The sequence below is a fragment of the Salmo salar genome, chromosome ssa06 (genome assembly GCF_905237065.1).
Source record: "Salmo salar chromosome ssa06, Ssal_v3.1, whole genome shotgun sequence".
NCBI classification, from domain to species: Eukaryota; Metazoa; Chordata; class Actinopteri; order Salmoniformes; family Salmonidae; genus Salmo; species Salmo salar.
In genome coordinates, this window is record NC_059447.1 from 42,147,331 (window position 1) to 42,168,837 (window position 21,507).

The window sequence follows — 21,507 nt, forward strand, 5'->3', positions numbered from 1 at the left end:
AAGTATATAGGCATCTAGCAGCATGTTTGCGTTAGATGTGGAGAGAAGGACTGTCTGAGAATATGAAGTCAGCTCTTTGTAATGTGTGATCATAAACACTGATAACCGGCTCAGTTTAAACCCAGCTGTATACTGTCGTTTTTGGCAGACATTCTTACATATCTGCTTATCCACTCCCAGGGTTATTGGTTGGTGCTTAGACAAAATAACAGGCAAGGAGTCATGATAAGAATTATTTTATTAACTATGCAGGGATTTTAATAATTGGAATATTCCTGAACATTTAACAAAGGGGCTAATCCAACCCCCCTAGCTCAGATATGATAGGGTAACCAAGCAGGAGAGAAATCCTGTGTGTATTGCCTTAAGGGTTTACCATTGCGTCCCCTGCTGGCTGGAAGAAAACAACTTCCTCCCCCAGCCAGCTGTCTCCAACATTCCTGGTTGGGTCTGTGCACACTAACATTAAATCACACAGATGTGAATTGCTCTCTCTCTCTCTCCTTCTCTCTCCCTTTCTCCCCCCCTCTCTCTCCCACTCTCTCGTTCTCTGTCTGTCTGTCTGTCTGTCTGTCTGTCTGTCTGTCTGTCTGTCTGTCTGTCTGTCTGTCTGTCTGTCTGTCTGTCTGTCTGTCTGTCTGTCTGTCTGTCTGTCTGTCTGTCTGTCTGTCTGTTTGTCTGTCATTTCTCTCTGTCTGTCTCTCTCTCATTTTCTCTGTCTGTCTCTATCTCATTTCTCTCTGTCTGTCTCTCTCTCATTTCTCTCTGTCTCTCTCTCATTTCTCTCTATGTCTCTCTCTCATTTCTCTCTGTCTGTCTCTCTCTCATTTATCTCTCTCTGTCTCTCTCATTTCTCTCTCTGTCTCTCTCTCATTTCTCTCTGTCTGTCTCTCTCTCATTTCTCTCTCTCTGTCTCTCTCTCATTTCTCTCTCTCTGTCTGTCCTCATAAGACTTTCCTCTAGTGTTCATTGTTGTTACACCATACTGGACATTCTACTGTGCATAGTGTTGTGTGTTATGACTCTGTATTAGAAGATGGCTCCCTCACATTAACCTAAATATACCAATTTAAAGGGGTTATCTCTTACAGATGCCATCCCGGCTGTCAGTTTAGCAGATTACTATGGTGTGTGTGCAGAGCCGGTCCTGACCTCCCTGGGGCCTAAGCAAAATTCTGCTAAGGGGCCCTCCTACCTGACCCGTGAGACATGTAAACCCTTTGCCATTGCCACACAGTCATACCTGACACCCCAGTGCTCCCACTACAATCTCCCTCCTTTTAAACATCTGTCGGTCTAAGAATAAGTAGACCTATACAGAACAAAATTAGGTACAGTTGAAGTCGGAAGTTTACATACACCTTAGCCAAATACATTTAAACTCAGTTTTTCACAATTCCTGACATTTAATCCTAGTAAAAATTCCCTGTCTTAGGTCAGTTAGGATCACCACTTTATTTTAAGAATGTGAAATGTCAGAATAATAGTAGAGAGAATGATTTATTTCAGCTTTTATTTCTTTCATCACATTCCCAGTGGGTCAGAAGTTTACATACACTCAATTAGTATTTGGTAGCATTGCCTTTACATTTTTCAAACGTTTCGGGTAGCCTTCCACAAGCTTCCCACAATAAGTTGGGTGAATTTTGGCCCATTCCTCCTGACAGAGCTGGTGTAACTGAGTGAGGTTTGTAGGCCTCCTTGCTCGCACACGCTTTTTCAGTTCTGCCCACACATTTTCTATAGGATTGAGGTCAGGGCTTTGTGATGGCCACTCCAATACCTTGACTTTGTTGTCCTTTAGCCATTTTGCCACAACTTTGGAAGTATGCTTGGGGTCATTGTCCATTTGGAAGACCCATTTGCGACCAAGCTTTAACTTCCTGACTGATGTCTTGAGATGTTGCTTCAATATATCCACATAATTTTCCTCCCTCATGATGCCATCTATTTTATGAAGTGCACCAGTCCCTCCTGCAGCAAAGCACCCCCACAACATGATGCTGCCATCCCCATGCTTCACGGTTGGGATGGTGTTCTTCAGCTTGCAAGTGAATATTAACATTAACATAAATAAGAAATTGTAGAAATATAAAATGTAGAAAATAATAAATATTACACTGAGCTTTCGCTCTGCTGCCTGGAAATTAGTCCAGTCCTCACAATATTATACACTTATCTTTGTCTATACAATGTAAACATAAGCCTATAGGCAATGGTTGCAGCTATATGTCTCAAAATAGTGAAATAAAACCTGTACACCTGTGTGATTAACTTTGGTTCCCTTTACAGCCTGGGCATTTTCAGCATCAGCATGGGCACCAGTCTATCTGGACTGTCTGGAAGAAATTGAGAAAGTATGTCACATAGTTAGTTAATTAACCTCTTACATCTAGACGTTCCGCTAGCGGAACACCTGCTCCAATATCCAATGATGGGCGTGGCGCGAAATACAAACTCCTCGAAAATCCGAAAACTTCAATTTTTCAAACGTATTACTATTTTACACCATTTTAAAGACAAGACTCTCCTTTATCTAACCACACTGTCCGATTTCAAAAAGGCTTTACAGCGAAAGCAAAACATTAGATTATGTCAGCAGAGTACCCAGCCAGAAATAATCAGACACCCATTTTTCAAGCTAGCATATAATGTCACAAAAAACAAAACCACAGCTAAATGCAGCACTAACCTTTGATGATCTTCATCAGATGACACTCCTAGGACATTATGTTCTGTTCAATCAAGTTCATATTTATATCAAAAACCAGCTTTTTACATTAGCATGTGACGTTCAGAACTAGCATTCCCACCGAACACTTCCGGTGAATTTACTAAATTACTCACGATATACGTTCACAAAAAACATAAAAATGATTTTAAGAATTATAGATACAGAACTCCTTTATGCAATCGCGGTGTCCGATTTTAAAATAGCTTTTCGGTGAAAGCACATTTTGCAATATTCTGAGTAGATAGCTCGCCATCACGGGCTAGCTATTTTGACACCCACCAAGTTTGGTACTCACCAAACTCAGATTTACTATAAGAAAAATTGGATTACCTTTGCTGTTCTTCGTCAGAATGCACTCCCAGGACTTCTACTTCAATAACAAATGTTGGTTTGGTTCCAAATAATCCATAGTTATATCCAAATAGCGGCGTTTTGTTGTGCGTTCAAGACACTATCCGAAGGGTAACGAAGGGTGACGCGCCCGACGCGTTTCGTGACAAAAAAATTCTAAATATTCCATTATTCCATTCTCAGATCGACCACTTACCAAATGCGCTACTGTTTTTCAGCCATGGCCTGCAAAGTCATCATTCAACGTTCTGGCGCCTTCTGAGAGCCTATGGGAGCGTTAGAAAATGTCACGTTACAGCAGAGATCCCCTGTTTTGGATAGAGATGACAAAGAAGGCCAAGAAATGGTCAGAGAGGGCGCTTCCTGTTTGGAATCTTCTCAGGTTTTGGCCTGCCAAATGAGTTCTGTTATGCTCACAGACACCATTCAAACAGTTTTAGAAACTTTGGAGTGTGTTCTATCCAAAGCTAATAATTATATGCATATTCTAGTTTCTGGGCAGGAGTAATAATCAGATTAAATCGGGTACGTTTTTTATCCGGCCGTGAAAATACTGCCCCCTATCCATAACAAGTTAAGCAGTCATTTACACAAATGCACTTCTGCCATACAATCTTAAATGTTACTAAGTGTGTAAACATTTGAATGTTTGAATTAAAATCTTACCATCAAAATATTCCTCTTCTGCACTTTCTTGAGGCAAAATCATCAATGATGTCGTCATAGGACATGTGTTTCCCCACATCATGATTTTTGCTCATGATGGCCAGATCACTCAAACCTTCCTGTGACATGGAAGACCTCAGGTAGCTTTTGATGAGCTTTCATTTTGAAAATCTCCTCTCTGCCGATGCTACTGTTACTGGTAGGGATGCTACTGTTACTGGTAGGGCTATCCAAAGGTTAGGATAGAGTTCCTCCAGGTTCTTCTCACAGAGAAAGGAAAGCAGCTCAAAGGCAGTCATCATATCTGATGACAGATCAGGTCAATTCTGAATGTCGTGTGCCAGATCCATTCCACTGACGTCACAGTCATCTCTGAAGGTTAGAGTGTTTTCAACTTTCATGCAGTGAGCCTTTAAAGATTCACTGGGCATCTGAGAGGCAGTGCTGAAGTTCCGCACACTACATATTTTGTTTTCACCTGGTTGAGTGTTTCAAATCTCTCATCCATGGATGTCTCAGCAGAGTAGATCACAATGTTGAAATAGTTAACTTCAAGGTTTTCCAGTGCATCAGTCACTGGTTCATCATAGCTGAAATGCCTCTTGCTGTTTCTGTCTCTTCTCTTTCAGAACAGCCTTCCCATTCATTTCTTCACAGATGCTTTTGGTTGTTGTCTGAGCCTCCAAAGAATCCAGTTTCACTGTATGTAGCGAGGGAGGCCTTTGCATTTGATATTAAATTCACTGAGATAACCAACTGCATTGAGGCGGATTGGAGGAGCTTGTTCACCTTGTTTGTCATTGTCAGGATCTCACACCATACGACACAGCAAATCAAGAAGCGGTAGGACCAAACTTCCTCTGCAAGCGCTTGTGCCTCCACTTTGGCCACAGGATCGTTGATCGTCTGTCTGGCTTCCAGTAATGCCTCCCGAACCTCAGAAGCCTGATACCTGATTGCATGAGCACTTTGGAGCCTACTCTCCCGTCTTGTGTCACTCCATGACTTCACGGTTATGTTCACGTGTTTCTTCAAAACACTCCATCTTTGTGTGCCAGATGAAAAGAAGGTGAAGAGCTTTTGCAAATGCCCCAAAAAACCCAACTGCATATTTTGAAGATTTGGCAGCATCTGCAATGACAAGGTTTAGAGTATGTGCTCCATATGGGACGAACACGGCTCTGGGATTTTTTTGGAGCAGTCTGGCTTTACTCCTTGGTGCTTGCCCTTCATGTTGGCCCCATTATCAAACAGTAAGCTTGCCCTCTGCAATCTTCAAATGGAATCTTCAGCTCATTCAGCTTATCGAAGATGAAAGTGGACAGATTCAAGCCTGTTGTAACCTCAACATTCATAAAGCCGAGGAGGTGCTCCTTGATCTCTGGCTTTCCCTTTAAAGCCACGCTTCTCAGAATAATGGACATTTGCTCCTGGTGACTAATGTCAGGTGTACAGTCCAAGATAAATGGAGAAGTACTTTGAGTCTTACTTGACTCACTATTGCTTCCAGAATCTTGTCACTCACAATCTGTATCAGCTCATTCTGTGTGCTCTCCCAAGGTAATGAGCATGTGTCTCCATCTTTAATTTTGCTGAGATGATTTTCCATAACGGGGTCAAATTTAGCCAGTAATTCAACCTCTTTTAGGAAGTTTCCATTATCTGGTTGGAAGAGTTTGTCTGAAACCCTGAATGCTAGGTTTCTTTCAGCCAGAGACTGGGTGATACTTATTAAATGTGTAAGGACATCCCGCCATCTCTTTCTTTCAGCCTCCAAAATTGTAATTTGTATCTGGTCAAGAGTCTGTCCCCGACTTAGGCACAGATCAAGTTCTCTCCACTTAATCATATTGTTGTGAGTTCAGGACTACCCTCATGGTGTTTCAGAATGGCGTTGATATTTGGCCAGTCATTCACACTTCCCTTTATTATTTTGTAGTCTTTTGTAGAAAAGAGCTTACAGCAAAAACAATACACAGTGTTGTTTTTGATTGAGTATCAAAAGTCAGGTAGTCTTTTCCCCATTTGACAGCTGTCTGTAATAAGCCAGAATGGAAACCTCTTCTAGAATTGTCTTTAGGGTAAGAAAAATCCAGTCCTGGTTTGAAAGGACCTCTGCGCACTATTTCAGTCCTCATAAAGTCTGTTAAGACTGGGGGCCAATCTGCTGGCCCCCAGAGCAGCAACTGTTCTATTAGGGTCTGAGCTGCTTGTATCTGATGCTTGCTGTACAACTCTGGTTGTGCTAGTAATGACTGAGGCTGCCTGTACTTCACCTGGGTCTGTGTTAGTACTTGCTGAAGCCAGCTGTACTGGGTCTGTGTTAGCACTTGCTGAAGCCAGCTGTACTGGGTCTGTGTTAGTACTTGCTGAAGCCAGCTGTACTGGGTCTGTGTTATTACTAGCTGAAGCTGGCTGTACTGGGTCTGTGTTAGTACTTGCTGAAGCCAGCTGTACTGGGTCTGTGTTAGTACTTGCTGAAGCTACCAGTACTGGGTCTGTGTTAGTACTTGCGTAAGCCAGCTGTACTGGGTCTGTGTTAGTACTTGTTGAAGCTGCCAGTACTGGGTCTGTGTTAGTACTTGCTGAAGCTGGCTGTACTGGGTCTGTGTTAGTACTTGCTGAAGCTGCCTGTACTGGGTCTGTGTTAGTATTTGCTGAAGCTGCCAGTACTGGGTCTGTGTTAGTACTTGCTGAAGCTACCAGTACTGGGTCTGTGTTAGTATTTGCTGAAGCTGCCAGTGCTGGGTCTGTGTTAGTACTTGCTGAAGCCAGCTGTACTGGGTCTGTGTTAGTATTTGCTGAAGCTGCCAGTACTGGGTCTGTGTTAGTACTTGCTGAAGCTGGCTGTACTGGGTCTGTGTTAGTGCTGGATGTGGATCAAATGAGTCTGTGCTTGTACTGGCTGATGATCCAGCATCTCCTCTACTGACAAACGTAAGCATAGCACCTATAAATTATAGATAACAATACTATTATTAATTTTATCATCTGCATCAGGCCCATTCAAAGTGGCTCCCCCAGATTTCCTTTTATACATTCTCAAATCTGAAATACTATTTATACTATGGCTTGGCTGAATACTTGATGGTTATTATTTACTGAGAGATGTGTATCCATATTACCCGGTATGCCCAGCTAATCAACATGTTAAATTCAATATATAAATCAATAGTCAATGTCAATCCATTGATTTCCATCTTTTATTAGTCCAGAGTTGTAACTAAAACCTTGACTGAGAGACTAGATAATCATTGTGTTGTTTTAAAATGATGTGCACCTATGAGGAGTGCCATCACGCCCGTATATGGTCTGGACGGGTCCTCACAGAGGTTGCTGCTGGAACGCGTGAGTTTCATTTTGTGCACGTGCATATGAACGCATGTTCAGGCGCGACGAGGTTATGTTTTCCGAGCTGCCGTTAATAAACACCGTTGCCCGTTGGCGTTTTATCAAACTTAATAAATAGTTGTATTTCACTCTCACTTTTGTCAGGCACAAAGTCACAGAACACAGTCCCGGAAGTGGCTGGAAAGCAAGCAAGATACAGACAGACCAAGAGATGCACTGCCCAGCTAGGTTAGCAAGACAGACAGACTAGAGAGAGATGCACTGCAAGCTAGGAGATCAAGTTAACGTTACTGTTATTGGCTGACATCAAACTTGGAGAGGAGAGAACACACGTTTACCTGATTGCTGTTCCCGCAATTCACTCTCATTGTGTTTTTTTCTTTCTCTTTTCGTGACCAGAAGGATAGTTCCGCTTCATCCTCTCATCAAAGTTGTAAACATTAACACCCGCTTTGACATGAGGGGGAGGCGGGGCCCTTGCATAATTTGCAGGGTCCTACGCAACATGCGTAGTGAGCGTATAGGGCCGGCCGGCTCTGTGTACGTGTCTGCGTTTGTGCATATGCGTATGTGTGTGTGTTGCTTGCGTGTGGAATGTGTGTGTTTTACATGTGTTGAAGCATGTTTCTGATTTGGGGCGTACAATCAGACATGGAGTCGACTGCCAACTCCCCATATGGTAGTGCCAATTAGGACATGGAAGTTTGGAGTGGATACAGGAATGAACCTGAGGGAGATTTGGCATGGGTTTAGGAATGAGATGTTGTGACGAGTGGGAGAAGGGAAGGGAGAGAAAATAATGAGATGTTGTGACGGACGGGAGAGAAAAAGAATGAAGGGAGAGTAGAAGAATGAGATGTTGTGACGAGTGGGGGAAGGGAAGGGAGAGAAGAAGAATGAGATGTTGTGATGAGTGGGGGAAGGGAGAGAAGAAGAATGAGATGTTGTGATGAGTGGGAGAAGGGAAGGGAGAGAAGAAGAATGAGATGTTGTGATGAGTGGGAGAAGAGAAGAGGGAAAGGCAAAGACAAAGGATGTCTCCTTTTGATTTCCTGTTATTGTCACAATTTGCCTAAAAGAGAGGCTGGCTCTCACATGGCGAGCTCCAGCAGTGTGCTTTTAGTTCGGAGGAGGAGCAAGAGAAGGAGGGATCAAATCATCAAATCAAATGTATTTATAAAGCCCTTCCTACATCAGCTGATGTCACAAAGTGCTGTACAGAAAGGTGTAGAAGCACGGTGGCCTAGAAAGGCCAGAACCTAGGAAGAAACTTAGAGAGGAACCAGGCTATGAGGGGTGGCCAGTCCTCTTCTGGCTGTGCTGGGTGGAGATTATAACAGAACATGGCCAAGATGTTAAAATGTTCATAGATGACCAGCAGGGTCAAATAATAATAATCACAGTAGTTGTCGAGGTTGCAACAGGTCAGCACCTCAGGAGTAAATGTCAGTTGGCTTTTCATAGCCGATCATTCAGAGTATCTCTACCGCTCCTGCTGTCTGTAGAGAGTTGAAAACAGCAGGTCTGGGACAAGTAGCACATCCGGTGAACAGGTCAGGGTTCCATAGCTGTACGCAGAACAGTTGAAACTGGAGCAGCAGCACGGCCAGGTGGACTGGGGACAGCAAGGAGTCATCAGGCCAGGTAGTCCTGAGGCATGGTCCTAGGGCTCAGGTCCTCCGAGAGAGAGAGAAAGAAAGAGAGAGAAAAAGAGAGAATTAGAGAGAGCATACTTAAATTCACACAGGACACCGGATAAGACAGGAGAAATACTCCAGATATAACAGACTGACCCTAGCCCCCCAACACAAACTACTGCAGCATAAATACTTGAGGCTGAGACAGGAGGGGTCGGGAGAGGCCAAACAGGCAGGGCCAAACAGGCAGGATATAACCCTACCGACTTTGCCAAAGCACCGCCCCCACACCCCTAGAGGGATATCTTTAACCACCAACCTACTATCCTGAGACAAGGCCGAGTATAGACCACAAAGATCTCCCCCACGGCACAACCCAAGGGGGGGCGCCAACCCGGACAGGAAGATCACGTCAGTGACTCAACCCACTCAAGTGACGCACCCCTCCTAGGGACGGCATGGAAGAGCACCAGTAAGCCAGTGACTCAGCCCCTGTAATAGGGTTAGAGGCAGAGAATCCAAGTGGAGAGAGGGGAACCGGCCAGGCAGAGACAGCAAGGACGGTTCGTTGCTCCAGTGCCTTTCCGTTCACCTTCACACTCCTGGGCCAGACTACACTCAATCATAGGATCTACTGAAGAGATGAGTCTTCAATAAAGACTTAAAGGTTGAGACCGAGTCTGCGTCTCTCACATGGGTAGACAGACCATTCCATAAAAATTGAGCTCTATGGGAGAAAGACCTGCCTCCAGCTGTTTGCTTAGAAATTCTAGGGAGAGTAAGGAGGCCTGCGTCTTGTGACCATAGCGCACGTGTAGGTATGTACGGCAGGACCAAATCGGAAAGATAGGTAGGAGCAAGCCCATGTAATGCTTTGTAGGTTAGCAGTAAAACCTTGAAATCAGCCATTGCCTTAACAGGAAGCCAGTGTAGAGACGCTAGCACTGGAGTAATATGATCACATTTTTTGGTTCTAGTCAAGACTCTAGCAGCCGTGTTTAGCACTAACTGAAGTTTATTTAGTGCTTTATCCGGGTAGTCAGAAAGTAGAGCATTGCAGTAGACTAACCTAGAAGTGACAAAACCATGGATACATTTTTCTGCATCATTTTTGGACAGAAAGTTTCAGATTTTTGCAATGCTACGCAATGCTATGTAATGCTATGTAGATGGAAAAGAGCTGTCCTTGAAACAGTCTTGATACGTTCGTCAAAAAAGAGATCAGGGTCCAGACAAACGTCGAGGTCCTTCAACATTTTATTTGAGACGACTGTACAACCATCAAGATTAATTGTCAGATTCAACAGAAGATCTCTTTGTTTCTTGGGACGTAGAACAAGCATCTCTGTTTTGTTTAACCTGTTGAGGACAGACGTTCCGCTAGCGGAACCCCGTTCCACCTGCGGAACCCCTAGCCAACAGCACGGCGTGAAATACAAAACCAACTAAAATACCACAATTCAATTTTCTCAAACAATCAACTATTTTACACCATTTTAAAGATAAGACTCTCGTTAATCTAACCACATTGTCAGATTTCAAAAAGGCTTTACAGCGAAAGCAAAACATTCGATTATGTTAGGAGAGTACATAGCCACAAATAATCACACCCATTTTCCATGCAAGCATATATGTCACATAAACCCAAACCACAGCTAAATGCAGCACTAACCTTTGATGATCTTCATCAGATGACACTCCTAGGACATTATGTTATACAATACATGCATGTTTTGTTCAATCAAGTTCATATTTGTATAAAAAAAACAGCTTTTTACATTAGCATGTGATGTTCAGAACTAGCATACCCACCGAAAACTTCCGGTGAATTTACTAAATTACTCATGATAAACGTTGACAAAATACATAACAATTATTTTAAGAATTATAGATACAGAACTCCTTTATGCAATCGCTATGTCCGATTTTAAAATAGCTTTTCGGCGAAAGCACATTTTGCAATATTCTGAGTACATAGCTCGGCCATCACGGCTAGCTATTTTGACATCCACCAACTTCGGGGTCACCTAAACTCAGAATTACTATTAGAAAAATTGGATTACCTTTGCTGTTCTTCGTCAGAATGCACTCCCAGGACTTCTACTTCAACAACAAATGTTGTTTTGGTTCCAAATAATCCATAGTTATATCCAAATACCTCCGTTTTGTTCGTGCGTTCAGGTCACTATCCGAAGGGTAATGCACGAGCGCATTTCGTGACAAAAAATTTCAAAATATTCCATTACCGTACTTAGAAGCATGTCAAACGCTGTTTAAAATATTTTTTATGCTATTTTTCTCGTAAAATAGTGATAATATTCCAACCGGGCAACGTTGTATTCATTCAAAGACTGAAAGAAAAACATAGCGAGTTCTCGTGACCGCGCATCTCCAGTCTCACTGTCCCCAGCCTGACCACTTACAAACTCTGCTCCTATACTTTGCCCAGAGACAGCAGACACCCCATTCCACTTTCTGGCGGCTTTAGAGAGCCAATGGAAGCCTTAGAAAGTGTCACGTTACAGCACAGATGCTGTATTTTCGATAGAGATGCAACAGAAGGACAACACATTGTCAGACAGGGCACTTCCTGCATGGAATCTTCTCAGGTTTTGGCTTGCCATATGAGTTCTGTTATACTCACAGACACCATTCAAACAGTTTTAGAAACTTTAGAGTGTTTTCTATCCATATCTACTAATTATATGCATATTCTAGTTTCTGGGCAGGAGTAGTAACCAGATTAAATCGGGTATGTTTTTTTATCCAGCCGTGAAAATACTGCCCCCTATCCCAAAGAAGTTAAAAGTAGAATATTTGCCGCAAATCCACTTCCTTATGTTGGAAACACAGGCTTCTAGGGAGGGCAATTTTGGGGCTTCACCATGTTTCATCGAAATGTACAGCTGGGTGTAAGGAAGGAGGAATGGAGGTGTTCACCAGGCTGGGACCGTGGTGTCGGGAGAGAGAGGGAAGTTGAGGGAACTTGTGACCCCGAGCGTGTATCGACATTTGTGCGCTGCAGGAGGGATCTCTATTGTCATTGAATGTTTTTCTTTGTGTTTTTAGGTGTGTTTGTCTGTTTTGTGTATATAGGCTTCATGCTCCAGCACTTTCACTTCTGTGAAGTCTTCCCTCCCCAGCTGGAGAGACAATCACTATTTCCCTCTCAGGAGTATTTTCATACAATTTATGTTCATTATCCAACTGCCCGCCCACATTTTCCTTCTAACGCACACAGTAGCAGTGTGTATTTATGTGTGAATATGCAGAGCCCGGCGGCAGTTAATGTAGACAAGCAAATGTAAAGTCTCTCATTCCCTTTGGGGGTGAGTGTCAATTCAACCTTGAGAGAGAAATAACACAAGAGAGAGAGAGTGAGAGAGACACAATACACTGCCTTCGGGTGTGAGGGGGAAGGGGAGGGGGAGGGGGAGAGAGTAAACATGCGTAAGATAAATGGCTGTTCGTCATGTTAGTTTACAGTTTATGGTGATTCTATGTAGTTATTTGTCTAATGTAGCCTATCCACTGCTCAACAACACCCATGTAGGATATATCTGGATACAGTATATCCAGTGACACAAACACATTCCCTCTCACTGGGCTCTCCTTCCACCCCATCCTCACATGGAGACACGACCCTCCATGCTCAGCTGTCCTGCTTTAGGACAGGGTTGGGGTCAAATCCATTTCAATTTCATTAAATGCTTTTCAATGAGGAAAATGTAGAATTGGAATTTAGGGCTCGATTCAATCCGTATCGCAGAAGATTAGCGTTAAAGGCAATGTTTCCCCGTACGTAGATACTGCATTCACGGTGAATGCTGCATATGTTGGCTCAATCGGAAATGACCTTTAAATTTCAACCACGCTACAACACAGATCTTCCACACTACAGACTGAATCTAGCCCTTGGTTTACTTTCTGAATTGACTGGAATTAATATTTTATTGACCCCCAACCCTGGTCCCCATGCTCCCCTGTCCTGTCCCATATCCAGCCCCATGCTCCCCTGTCCTGTCCCATATCCAGCCCCATACTCCTTTGTCCTGCCCCATGCTCCCCAGCTAGCAATGAGGAATCGGCCCAAAAGCGGTCCTCTTCTGGGGGGCCGGAACTGATTGAATCGGCCCGGAATCGGGTGTCGGACTTGGCCCGGAATCAAAATGAATGACTGCCCAGAATCGGCCCAAGTACATCGGGCCGTTTCCGTCTACTGGAATTCAGCCGACTTTGCCGGCATCTTACCAGAATCCCCCCAGAATCAGCCTGATGCAAATTTAAATAAATGTATACAAAATTACCAGATTTTTGTAATTTTCAATATTACTATTATACATTTTATACATACAAATTTTACCCGTCCACAAAAATGTTTTGTCTCTGAGGAAAGACCATACACCTGGTAACCGTGCATGCGCCTAGCCCAGCACAGGAGTCACTACAGCGCGATGGGACAAGGACATCCTGGCCGGCAAAACCCTCCCATAACTCAGACGACGCTGGGCCAATTCTGCGTCACCTAATGGGTCTCCCGGTCGCGGCCAGCACGGGTCTCAATCCAGCATCTGTAGAAACGCAGTTTGCACTGCGATGTAGTGTCTTAGACCGCTGCACCACTCGGGAAGTTCAAAATGCAAAAGTTCAAAATGCAAAGCTTTTCATTCTTATCAGTTGCCTTGCACAAAGTATCAAAATACTAAAATACTACACAGGACTATTAAAGAATTTCATTTAAATGTTCATTGTATACACCTACGACAACATCCGATGAAATTGCAGAGCGCGAAGTTCAAAATACTAAAATCGTAATATTAAACATTCATGAAAATACAAGTGTCATACATCATTTAAAAGCTTAACTTCTTGTTAATCCAACCGCGTTGTCAGATATCAAAAAGGCTTTACGGCGAAAGCATACCATGTGATTATCAGCACCCCACACAAAACAGCACCCCACACCAAAATACTTTTTCAACCAGCACATGCATCACAAAATCACAAACAGTGATTAAATCAATCCCTTACCTTTGAAGATCTTCCTCTGTTTGCAATCCAAAGGGTCCCAGCTACACAATGAATGGTCATTTTGTTCGATAAAGTCCTTCTTTATATCCAAAAAAGTCAGTTTAGTTGGCGCCAATGATCTCAGTAATCCACTCTTTCAACATGCATACAAACGAACCCAAAAAGTTACCAGTAAAGTTCATCCAAACAAGTCAAACGATGTTTCTAATTAATCCTCAGGTACTCTAATATCTAAATAAATGCTAATATTTAAGACGGAGAATAGTATGTTGAATAGGGAAGATAAATAACGAAGTGCACGCACCTCATTCCCACGCCAACAAGACCACTTTTCTAATGAGAGACTCCTTGGAGTTCTTCAAACTACTTGTTCATTTTTCAAAAACAAGCCTGAAACCGTTTCTAAAGACTGTTGACATCTAGTGGAAGCCATAGGAATTGCAATCTGGGTCCTATCTATTTGTATATCTCATAGGAAACCATTGAAATAACCTGTGACCCCAAAAAAAGAAAAGTTTCCGGATGGATTTTCCTCTGGTTTTTGCCTGCCATATCAGTTCTGTTATACTCACTATTTCACTCATACTCACTCATTATTTTAACAGTTTTAGAAACTTCAGAGTGTTTTCTATCCAATGCTACCAAGTATATGCATAGCCTAGCTTCTGGGCCTGAGTAACAGGCAGTTTACTTTGGGCACGTCAGTCATCCGAAATTCCGAACAAAAAACAGTCTCCAAAACAGGTTTTAACTAGGCAAGTCAGTTAAGAACAAATTCTTATATTCAATGACGGCCTAGGAACAGTGGGTTAACTGCCTTGTTCAGGGGAAGAATGACAGATTTTTACCTTGTCAGTTTGGGGATTTGATCTTGCAATCATTTTGGTTGCTAGTCCAACGCTCTAGCCACTAGGCTACTGAGTGCCCTGACTCTTAGCCTGAATCGGCCCAGATCCACTGGGCTAGCTGCCCCTTCTCCAGCCCCATGCTCCCCTGTCCTGACCCCTACTCCAGCCCCATGCTCCCCTGTCCTGACCCTACATCCAGCCCCATGCTCCCCTGTCCTGACCCCTACCCTCCAGCCCCATGCTCCCCTGTCCTGCCCCTACCCTCCAGCCCCATGCTCCTCTGTCCTGCCCCTACCCTCCAGCCTCATGCTCCCCTGTCCTGCCCCTACCCTCCAGCCCCATGCTCCCCTGTCCTGACCCTACTCTCCAGCCCCATGCTAACTCCAGCCCCATGCTCCCCTGTCCTGTCGCTACTTCCAGCACCATGCTCCCCTGTCCTGCCGTTACTTCCAGCACCATGCTCCCCTGTCCTGCCTCTACATCCAGCCCCATGCTCCCCAGGAGGACCAGTGTTTCTCTGGCTGCTGAGGTTACATTGAGTCACAGCTGGCCCCTCAGTCCTCACCAGGACACACACTCCACTGCTCTGCTCTGTCTGTTGGGAGACTACATACACAGATGGTCCAGAGTCTGTTGTGTATGAGGAGGGACATTCTGTTTGATCTCTGAATTAGTACTCTACTTCTCTGAATTAGTACTCTACTTCTCTGAATTAGTATATACACTCCAAGCTCTTTGGTCAGAATGCAAGTGTTTAACAGAGTGGAATTTCTACCTTGCAATTTCTCTCAGGCTCACCTGTAAACATCACAACTGTAAATGTAAACAAGGACTACTCCAGGTTGCTGTGAGTTTGTCATTTTCAACTGTAGCTGTGCTCTTGTGTATTTGAGTGAGTATGTTGAGGGGCAGACAGCTGTTTCTATGTGTGTATGGTTGTGAATCGTGACGGGTATGGTTGCGTGCACATTTGTGCACGCTTGTACAAGTATGTGTTAGTGTGGAGGTTGGCAGGCTGGCTCATTCTAGTAACACAGAAAGTGATAGACATAGAATGATTGAGAAAGGGAAGGCCAGGATGTGGGGGGTTGGTAGGATGGTAGGGGGAGGCAGCTGGAGCCATATGCCCATGTTGGAGGCTCTCGCATGGGCAGGTGGTGGTATGACGGCTCCAGGCTGCTAGTTCTTTCCATGGAGCTCCAGGCCTTTGAGTGCAGAAAGAGGCTAATCCTGACTGCAAGGCAGAGGACACTCTGGCCATCTAACATGGTGCCGTCTCTCTGTTCACAATCACTTTCTGTTACTTTTTCACAGTCACACATAAACGTATTCCACCTCTAGCTCACACACAGTTGCACACGTGTGAACACACACACACACACACACACACACACACACACACACACACACACACACACACACACACACACACACACACACACACACACACACACACACACCTTCCCATTCCAGAGAGACAGCATGTTAACATCCAGGGGTCTGTTACCCAGATCTTCCTTTCACACGGCGATGACTAATTGACAGGTGTCACTCAAGATCCCGGCTAGCGCTGACAGATAAGAGAAACACAATGCACATTCAAGAAACAGAAAACTTGATTGGGCTTACACGGCAGAAACTTCCAAAAAGAACTCATTTAGGGTCAACAGGCGTTGGAGCACTCAGAAAAACAGGCAGACATATTTATCTTCTTACGCTCAGGCTGTATTCAAACACGTACTGACATCTGACGGATCCTCAGTGACGTCTTCCTCAGATGAAAAGATCCCCGTCCGTGTCGCACTGTGCAATAAATTACAAGTCACTTAGTGCCGTTTATTAGCCTCGGACTGGGTGATTGTACGGTATGTGTCTAAGTGTGTCTAGGGATAACAGATAGCAGAGGGATAACAGTGAGGGTTCTATAACGACGGTGTGTATAATGATGTCATGCAGGAGAGGAAAGGCCAGAGCCAGACAAGAGTCCAGACGGTTGAAGGACAAACTGCCTAATTGCTCTATGTGTTAATGTCAGCTCAACTCCTTTCCTCACTCTCAATATGACCTCATGATACTTATTCATACATGTCGGGTATGAAGTGTTAGTACTGGTGCAATACTCACTTTTCTGTTTTGGAAATATATTATATATATATATACTACCATTCAAAAGTTTGGGGTCATTTAGAAATGTCCTTGTTTTTGAAAGAAAAGCACATTTGTTTTGTCCATTTTTAAAATAACATCAAATTGTTCAGAAATACAGTGTAGACATTGTTAATGTTGTAAATGACTAAACGGCTGATTTTTTTAACGGAATGTCTACATAGGCGTACAGAGGCCCATTATCAGCAACCATCACTCCTGTGTTCCAATGGCACGTTGTGTTAGCTAATCCAAGTTTATAATTTTAAAAGGCTAATTGATCATTAGAAAACCACTTTGCAATTATGTTAGCACAGCTGAAAACTATTGTTCTGATTAAAGAAGCAATTAAACTGGCCTTCTTTAGACTAGTTGAGTATCTGGAGCATCAGCATTTGTGGGTTCGATTACAGGCTTAAAATGGCCAGAAACAAATAACTTTCTTCTGAAACTCATCAGTCTATTCTTGTTCTGAGAAATGAAGGCAATTCCATGCGAGAAATTGCCAAGAAACTGAAGATCTCGTACAACGCTGTGTACTACTCCCTTCACAGAACAGTGCAAACTGGCTCTAACCAGAATAGAAAGAGGAGTGGGAGGCCCCGGTGCACAACTGAGCAAGAGGACAAGTACATTAGAGTGTCTAGTTTGAGAAACAGAAACTTAATTAAATAGTACCCGCAAAACACCAGTCTCAATGTCAACAGTGAAGAGGCGACTCCGGGATGCTGGCCTTCTAGGCAGAGTTCCTCTGTCCAGTGTCTGTGTTCTTTTGCCCATCTTAATCTTTTATTTTTATTGGCCAGTCTGAGATGTTTTTTTCTTTGCTACTCTGCCTAGAATGCCAGCATCCCGGAGTCGCCTCCTCACTGTTGATGTTGAGACCGGTGTTTTGCGGGTACTATTTCATGAAGCTGCCAGTTGAGGACTTGAGGTGTCTGTTTCTCAAACTAGACACTCTAATGTACTTGGCCTCTTGCTCAGTTGTGCACCGGGGCCTCCCACTCCTCTTTCTATTCTGGTTAGAGCCATTTTGAGCCTGTAATCGAACCCACAAATGCTGAACCCACTGGACTTGTGATACAGTGAATTATAAGTGAAATAATGTGTCTGTAAACAATTGTTGGAAAAATTACTTGTGTCATGCAAAAGTAGATGTCCTAACCGACTTGCCAAAACTATAGTTTGTTAAAAAGAAACTTGTGGAGTGGTTGAAAAACTAGTTTTAATGACTCCAACCTAAGTGTATGTAAACTTCCGACTTCAACTGTATATAAACTCAGCAAAAAAAGAAACGGACCCTGTCTTTCAAAGATAATTCGTAAAGATCCAAATAACTTCACAGATCTTCATTGTAAAGGGTTTAAACACTGTTTTCCATGCTTGTTCAATGAACCATAAACATTTAATGAACATGCACCTGTGGAACGGTCGTTAAGACAGATGGTAGGCAATTAAGGTCACAATTATGAAAACTTAGGACACTAAAGAGGCCTTTCTACTGACTCTGAAAAACACCAAAAGAAACATACCCAGGGTCCCTGCTCATCTGCGTGAACATGCCTTAGGCATGCTGCAAGGAGGCATGAGGCCTGCAGATGTGACCAGGGCAATAAATTGCAATATCTGTACTGTGAGACTCCTAAGACAGCGCTACAGGGAGATAGGACGGACAGCTGATCGTCCTCGCAGTGGCAGACCACGTGTAACAACACCTGCACAGGATCGGTACATCCGAACATCACACCTGCGGGACAGGTACAGGATGGCAACAACAACTGCCCGAGTTACACCAGGAACGCACAATCCCTCCATCAGTGCTCAGACTGTCCACAATAGGCTGAGAGAGGCTGGACTGAGGGCTTGTAGGCCTGTTGTAAGGCAGGTCCTCACCAGACATCACCGGCAACAATGTTGCCTATGGGCACAAACCCACCGTCGCTGGACCAGACAGGACTGGCAAAAAGTGCTCTTCACTGACGAGTCACGGTTTTGTCTCACCAGGGATGATGGTCGGATTTGCGTTTATCGTCGAAGGAATGAGCGTTACACCGAGGCCTGTACTCTGGAGCGGGATCGATTTGGAGGTGGAGGGTCCATCATGGTCTGGGGCGGTGTGTCACAGCATCATCGGACTGAGCTTGTTGTCATTGCAGGCAATCTCAACGCTGTGCGTTACAGGGAAGACATCCTCCTCCCTCATGTGGTACCCTTCCTGCAGGCTCATCCTGACATGACCCTCCAGCATGGCAATGCCACCAGCCATACTGCTCGTTCTGTGCATGATTTCCTACAAGACAGGAATGTCAGTGTTCTTCCATGGCCAGCGAAGAGCCCGGATCTCAATCCCACTGAGCACGTCTGGGACCTGTTGGATCGGAGGGTGAGGGCTAGGGCCATTTCCCCCAGAAATGTCTGGGAACTTGCAGGTGCCTTGGTGGAAGAGTGGGGTTACATCTCACAGCAAGAACTGGCAAAGCTGGTGTAGTCCATGAGGAGGAGATGTGTACACACACACACACACACACACACACACACACACACACACAAAACCACTCTAAAACAGCAGTATGCACAGCATTCCTGACATGTACAGTACCTCCTCTATCCAAGGCAGGCCTTTTATGGTGACAGTGATCAATACCGCACATGTTTTATAGTGACTCCAGGAAGGCAGCTTCAAACATTCCCATCTCTAACTCTCACTCCCTTCCTTCTCCTCTCCTCTCCTCTCCTCTCCTCTCCTCTCCTCTCCTCTCCTCTCCTCTCCTCTCCTCTCCTCTCCTCTCCTCTCCTCTCCTCTCCTCTCCTCTCCTCTCCTCTCCTCTCCTCTCACACTATTGGAGACACTAACCAGGGGTCTGAGGAGCTCCAGCACAAGGGTTGTGTGCCTATGGGCCCTGGTGAAAAGTAGCAGGGAATAGGGGTCCATTTGTGACACATCCTACAGTACGTCTACTAACAGCCAACAGCCAAGCCTCCACTCCCTCCAGCGTTCAGCAGACCATTCTTGGCCTCCCTCTATCTGGGCTCCCAACCTTCCTGTGAGGGGGAAGGAAGGCAGGCGCTGTGGAGCTCCTTTTAAACCTCAGCCCAAGCTCTTGTTTCATGGTTGGGTTCAGTTCGACTCACAATGAGCCATGCACCATTGGAGCTACTTAGCAGGAAGGTGTGACTCTGTGCAGAAGGCAACCTGGCTCTGGACACCTGTTCCCTCACCACCCTCACCCCCTCACACTACCCTGGAGGCAGGCAGGAGGGTTAGGGTTCTGATCCAGTGCCTTGCCTAATGTGGGTCTACGGTGTAACTCCGTGCTCCACTTGTTTTGGCCAGGCCGCCTGCTGGTTTAACTGGTCCAGTTGGACTGGCTGCCTGGAGCCCACGGCTAATTTACATAGACAGGCTTCATCTCTCCCACACACACATCCATTTTAATATAGCACTACACACAACACCACACCACACTACACTACACAATGCCATTTACACACCAGAACAACACCGTTAAGTCAACACAATCTGCACCTCACAGAGAGGAGCAAGAGGATTTATTCCCGGAGTGTTTGTGTGATAGTAAAATGTGTTCTGTGATAGCTCAGTTCCTATTGGGATTATTTTGGCTCCCCTCTCTGCTACATTTGAGCATCTTTTTCTTTGGTTTGATATCCTATTGTTGTACAGTACAGCCCTTCAAAATACCCCCATTTATTTCACTGTGCTGAAACTGTGTTGTTGGGTTGGAGCGTCTATTCATTTGGGGTATACCAGAGAATAGAATGGATCTAATGCATGTGGAGATTGCAGTCTGTCTCAATTTCAGAGAGAACACTTGTTTGGATTTAGGCTTTTCTATCTGTCTCCTCTCCGTAATTGATCTGTGACTCCTTCTGTTGAACTTGAATTCTAACTGTACTATCTCTACATTCCCTGTCAAAATCCTCTCACTCATCCGCTTTCATGATAAGAAATTGCGCGCTCATATTTCTTTGCTTCCTTCAAAATTTTTGAGACATATTGGTAGACAGTACGTTATGTATAATGTCCTTTCATATTTGACTAATTCTTTCTTTCTTTCTCTCCCTCTATCTCTCATCCCCCTGTCTTCATCACTCCCTATTCTTCTCTCTCCTCTCCTCTCTCTCTCTCTCATCCCTCTGTCTTCATCACTCCCTCTTCATCTCCCTCTCTATCTCTCTCCCTCTGTCTTCATATCTCTCTCTCTCTCTCTCTCTCTCTCTCTCTCTCTCTCTCTCTTCATCACTCCCTCTTCATCTTGCTCTCGCTCTCTTTCTCTCTCTGTGTGTCTCTGTCTCTCTCTCTCTCTCTCTCTTTGTGTGTGAAGAGTCTGTGAGCAGGTGAGTGCGGGACCCTGTCTGCCCCACTGTCCAGTGACATAATGAGCTGGAGCTTCCTCACGCGGCTGCTGGAGGAGATCCACAACCACTCCACCTTCGTGGGGAAGCTGTGGCTCACCGTGCTTGTCGTCTTCCGCATCGTCCTCACCGCCGTCGGGGGAGAGTCCATCTACTACGACGAGCAGAGCAAGTTCGTCTGCAACTCGGGCCAGCCGGGCTGCGAGAACGTCTGCTACGACGCCTTCGCACCGCTATCGCACGTCCGCTTCTGGGTCTTCCAGATCATCCTGGTGGCCATGCCATCTCTCATGTACATGGGCTACGCCGTCAACAAGATCGCCCGGCTGGACAAGGGCGGGGGAGGGGTGGCCACTGAGACAGGGGGAGG

The 21,507-nt window shown here is 44.7% G+C and overlaps 1 protein-coding gene across 1 annotated transcript in view; it reads left to right on the forward strand.

The window, feature by feature from the left end:
• Positions 1 to 21,507, forward strand: part of LOC106607256 (gap junction gamma-1 protein) — a 56,375-nt gene that overhangs the window by 31,274 nt on the left and 3,594 nt on the right. The window contains exon 2 of the mRNA XM_045720601.1: positions 21,107 to 21,484. Coding sequence (XP_045576557.1) covers positions 21,161 to 21,484 — 324 coding nt within the window. The 5' untranslated portion in view covers positions 21,107 to 21,160. The remainder of the gene's footprint in view (positions 1 to 21,106; positions 21,485 to 21,507) is intronic.